This window comes from Enhydra lutris, unplaced genomic scaffold (assembly GCF_002288905.1).
Source record: "Enhydra lutris kenyoni isolate GAN:26980312 unplaced genomic scaffold, ASM228890v2 scaffoldscaffold8, whole genome shotgun sequence".
Lineage (NCBI taxonomy): Eukaryota > Metazoa > Chordata > Mammalia > Carnivora > Mustelidae > Enhydra > Enhydra lutris.
The window spans coordinates 21,423,911-21,429,683 of NW_019154092.1; the positions used below are offsets into that span (position 1 = coordinate 21,423,911).

General features: G+C 37.1%; 1 protein-coding gene across 1 annotated transcript in view; it reads left to right on the plus strand.

Moving 5' to 3' along the window:
* The window catches only part of LOC111142650 (proteasome subunit alpha 8), a 40,774-nt gene extending 40,465 nt beyond the window's left edge, over positions 1–309 (plus strand). The window contains 1 exon segment of the mRNA XM_022495968.1: positions 217–309. Within this exon segment, the coding sequence (XP_022351676.1) occupies positions 217–309 (93 nt within the window).
* Positions 310–5,773: the final 5,464 nt, after the last annotated feature.

The following is a 5,773-nucleotide window of genomic DNA, read 5'->3' on the forward strand; positions in this document are numbered from 1 at the left end:
TGGGCTCTCTGCTCAGCAGGGAGCCTGCTTCCTCCTCTCTCTCTGCCTGCCTCTCTGCCTACTTGTGATCTCCGTCTGTCAAATAAATAAATAAAATCTTAAAAAAAAAAAAAGAAAATAGAAAATAGAAATGTATAAAATATAATTGGTTTCTTCATATTGGAAATATTTAGAAATTACTGGTATAATTGAAATTGTTTTTTAAAATATTTTCAGATGTTTAGTGCCAAAGAAATTGAATTACAAGTAACTGAAATAGAAAAGGAAAAGGAAGAAGCAGAGAAGAAAAAATCCAAGAAGACTACCTAATTCTTAGGATGAACATGAGAAGCCTGTAATGTTCTTTGTACTCCTTGGAATTACTTAGTGACGTTTTAAAGGAATAAGTTGGTTTGTGGCATTACATTTACTAGTTATGTGCTGTTTTGAGGATGCCACATTTGTGGCTGTCTACAGTCCGCTATATTGACAAACATATCTCTGTATGAAGATTTTCTTTGAAAAGACATTTCAGTAATTTTTGAAAGTCGTAATTCCACATAAGCCTGAGACTATACTTAATAACTTGTCTAGTGTGTTACTTTTCTTCATCTATGTAAATTTAAGAAAAAAAACTGTAATTTAAAAAAATTAGTAGTTTATAAAAAAATTAAATAAAAATTAATAATTTGTTGATGTTTGAGTATTGACTATCAGGTACAGAGATAGCTATTGCAAAATAAATTGAATCTTGAGTTGTACTTCTAGATGAATGATAAAAACATCTTATATTGATTAATTGCCAATATTTTACCAGAGCCTTCTTCATTTTTAAACATTCATCATTATTTATTTTACTTCTGTCATTTTTAAAGTTGCAGTATGTTATTTTTTCATGGAAGATATTAAAGACCTAATCTAAATAGGCAGCTAAAATAAAGTCTGGTAAGGGCTTATAAGGGCATCTGAATAGGGTACTATATATAGGAAAACAAGGACAGAAATGAATACATAAAAATCTTGGTTTCAATTTTTATTTTATCGTAAGAATGTCCAGTGTATTAGATTTGTTACATGTTCCCTTGGCTGTCCCAGTGCTTACTATGCGGTTGGCATTGAACCAGGCTTATTGGGAGTAACAAAAGAAATATAAAAAGTGATCCCTGTCCACAGAGAGGGACTACAAAAACAATTAAGCAATGCCTGTAATGAAGTTATATTTTTGAAGACATAGGATATTAATAGGCATAAAAACAAAAGCCTACATATCTTACTATTTTAGAGCTTTGTCTTTTTTCTCTTTTTTTTGTTGTTCTTTTTGAAAACAAGAAAGAGAGAGTTTAAGTTTTTGCAGAGGAATGAAAAGCTCAGGGTAGAAAGTAAAGAAAAGAATCAGTTTGGATAAACAGCTATCATATGAAGATCTCAGCCATTGGTGGTTGTGGTGTTCTGAAGCAAGGGAAAAGTAAAAAGCAGAGTCAGAATTTTAAGAGATACAAAGACCTTAACAAAGCCACCGCGCTGGTATTCCTCTTGTCTTGTATGAAATTCCTGTGGCCTGCTGCTGGTTCACTTCACTTCCTCAGACAAAAAGACTGCAGAGCATTTTCTAGGCAGATGGACAATCTATATTCCACTCTGACTTTACCCTGACTGCCTTTCTGGTATCATTGGAACCATGGAATCTTGTGGCTCCCTGTACTCTTCTTGTTTTGTTTTGGTGTACTATCATTCTTGACTTAGAGTCATACCCTTCCTCTTTAAACCTTAGAATCAAAGACAAATACTTGTTCCCTGTCACTTCTTGGCTCCTCTGAACTTTCCAGAAGCAAAGGTGATTCCTAAGCGGAAGGCCTGATAAACAAAATTTTGATTACTTTTGAAAAAGAACCCCACAATTTTGATAATGATCAGCTCCCACTGAAGGAATCGCTTTCAACACATGCATACCCAACATACAAAATAAAGGGCAGGGTGTTCATGTTACCATACTGTCTTGCAGTGAGCACACTGTGAATCCTTGATGCCTTTGAAACAATATTTGACAATAAATATTTGATAAATATTGAGTGCTTTAAGTGGCAGACACTGTTAGATGTTAGCGATATAGTGGTAAAGAGCAGACTCTGATTTGTCCTCATTATCATGTAGTGAAAAGACAGGCATTAAACCAAAATAATCATAATTACAATTGGGATTAATGCTGTGAAGCGTCGTGTCTGTTTTCCCTACTAAACTAGAAGTTCTTCAGGAAGGGAGGGCTGGGATTTACCTCTCTTTCAACTTTGTTTCTACAGCTTGCCTATGGTTAAGACTTAATACATGCTTGTTGAGCTGTGTTAATTTGCAGACTTTGTGGCAAATATCAGAAATTGGGAGTGGGGAGAGGAATCATCTAATTTCGCACTTGTTGTAGAAGCCAATTTGCTCATTTCTTTGCCCCTGGTTGAACATTATAGTGATGGGAGGACATCACATACTCAATGAATATATTGCAGGCAGGACCCTTGAAAGGATTCCAACCCTGGTGAAATAAAAATGGGAGGACTTCAGGAAGAGAGGAATGTGTTGTTATGGCCCTGGGAAGCCTTTTAGAAGGTGCAGTAATTTGAAGTTACATTGCCTAACCACCCATGCCTAATTAAACATTCTCTTTGTGCCGGGTACCAGAAATGAAGAAGATATGGTCCTTGTAGTGAAGAGGTCATAGTGCCAAATAATTGAGCCCATTCTGACAAGTTATATGAATAATGAAAAGTATGTTTCCCTTATAATCTGAATCTTTTTTTTTTTTCTTTTTAAAGACTTGTGGGGCACCTGGGTGGCTCAGTGAGTTAAAGCCTCTGCCTTCCGCTCAGGTCATGATCTCAGGGTTCTGGGATCAAGCCCAGCATCAGGCTCTCTGCTCAGCAGGGAGCCTGCTTCCTCCCCCTCTCTCTGCCTGCCTCTCTGCCTACTTGTGATCTCTGTCTGTCAAATAAATAAATAAAATCTTTTAAAAAGGAGATTTTTATTTACTTGTCAGAGAGTACAAGCAGGGGGAGGAGCAGGTAGAGGAAGAAGCAGGCTCCCCACTGAGCAGGGATCCCAGGGTCCTGGGATCCTGGGATCATGACCTGAGCCAAAGTCAGACACTTAACTGACTGAGCCACTCAGGCTTCCCTAATCTGTGAATTTACTATGAAGCATGTTGCTAATGGTTCTGGAGTAATTTATTTAAATCTTCCCTAGTAAATGTAGCATACAACACCAGATCTTTTAAAAAGGAAATGAGACCTATTTTAAATGAGACGTATTTAAAGAAGATGGTGATATCTCTCTCTGTCTCCCAATTTCTACCTCCAATCTGCAGACAGGACAGTCTATACCTCTGGATGAACTTGGCTATAAATAGATAAAATGTTAGTGACTCTTCTCTGTACCAGTGCTCAGCTCTGTGGATTCCATGCTTCTTAACTGGGAGTAATAGGGACACATTATTCAAATGGTATGGTTGTAATTCCACCCCTTGTTTTTATTTAACAAGTACTCACATAACACTGCATATGAGACACTTGAGTTCTTTACAAGCATTAACTCATTTAATTCTCTTAACTCTCACGAGACACATAATTGATGTACATAGTGCTAATGCTTATAATGCTTTGCCATTACAGCTGTCCATCAAAATGGACACATTTTCCCACATCCCTCCCCACAAAGCTGTTTCAGGACAGGACTTTTTTTTTTTTTTTAAGATTTTATTTATTTATTTGACAGAGATCACAAGTAGGCAGAAAGGCAGGCAGAGAGGAAGGGAAGCAGGCTCCCCGCTGAGCAGAGAGCCTGATGCGGAGCTTGATCCCAGGACCCTAGGATCATAACCAGAGCGGAAGGCAGAGGCTTTAACCCATTGAACCACCCATGTGCCCCCAGGACAGGACTTCTAGATCTCACTGGCTTTATTCTACCTGTAACAGGCCATGAGGATCTGACTGTTTTGGCTCAATTGCTTTATTTTACTTTGGAAATCTAAGTATTATTTTGACCAGATTTCACTGACCTGCACAATGCAATTTTTTGTTTAATGTGAAGTTTTAACCAAACAGAGTCCAACATGCTTGCTATTTAAAATGTCATTTTTACTTCTTTTACTGAGAGAAAGTTCCCTCATACTTAAGCACTTTGTGTTTTTTCTGGCTCAGATCCTCAAGGTGAGATAATCACAAACATTTGGTTTTAGGAATCAGCTAAGCAACTTCTCTTTGTATCACTGGGTTATGGTTAACTAGGCAGTCTGAAAAATCTCCCATTACAGTCATAGAAAGGCTGGATGAAATCTAACAAACATCCTTTTAAATGCAAAACTGAGCTCACAAGGGAAATCCCTAGAGGCCAAAATGAGAAAGGGATTGAAAATCAGAAGGCATTTTGATAGATGCTGATGCTGCCCCGTGTGTATTGGCATAAAGAATGTAAGCAAAATAAGAATCAGGAAACAGAGCGTCTAGAAACACAGCCACTCTTACTGGGGTACTTGGTTTATGGCAGTATTGCATATCAGTGGGTAAGGGATAAGCTTTTCAGTAAATGGTGACAGGACAACTGGTTATCCATTTGAAAAGAAAACTGGACCTCTACTTCATTCTATTAAAATCAATTCCAGACTAATTAAAGACCTAAACATAAAAGATAAAACTTTTAGAAGACAATACAGGAAAATATCTTTAAGATCTCGGCGATATAAGGATAGATTTTCTAAACAAAATACAAAAAGTGCTAACACGTAAGGAAGAGATTGATAATTCAGCTACATGAAAATACAAGCTCTTCTACACCAAAAGATGAAGGTGAAAAGACAGGCCAAAAAGGAGAGAAGATATTTGTAATATTACAACCGATAAAAGCTATGTGTCTGGAATTTATAAAGAACTATTGATTCAAAGGAATGAAAATACAATGCAACCTGTATATATACATATGTATATATGAAGTAATCAAATGTTCATAAATGAATGAATGAATGAATGACAATGTATTCACACAGCAGCATACCATATAGCAGGGGAAAGTCACCACAGCTACATGCATCAGTATGGACCCATCTCAAAAACATCACACTGAGCAAAAACGAAAGCCAATTGTGAGAAAGTATACACAACGTAATGTTTCCAGAAAGCCTCAAGACCTACAAAGCGAAATATTGTGTTTGAAAGATACAATGTTTGAGGTAAAACTGAAGAAAAGCAAGGGAATGGTTACTGCAAAATTCAGGAGAGTGAAAGCGTATGATACCTCTGGTGGGAACTGGGGAGAGCAAGGCACAAGGACTGGTGCCAGCAATGACTCTATCATCACTCCATATAGATTTTTAGTAGCTATTGAGGGGTTATAAAAATGCCTCATCTGAGGGGCACCTGGGTGGCTCAGTTGGTTGAGCAATTGCCTTTGGCTCAGGTCATGATCCTGGAGTCCCAGGATCAAGTCCCACATTGGGTTCCCTGCTCAGCAGGGAGTCAGCTTCTCCCTCTGACCCTCTCCCCTCTCACATTCTCTCTCAAATAAATAAAATGTTTTTTAAAAATGCCTTATCTGATTAGAAGTTACAGGGTTTTTCACTGTGTTTTTAATAGAGGGTTATACAGGTGCATTATGTTTTACATATCACAGAGACAACAGGTGAGTAGAATTTTTTTTAAGATCTTGATTTCAAAAGGCATATATTGGAAACAGCATGAAGAAATAAATGCATATAATAATTTCCTTGAAGGGATTTTTTATATTATTACTTTGAATAAATAATACATTCACATAG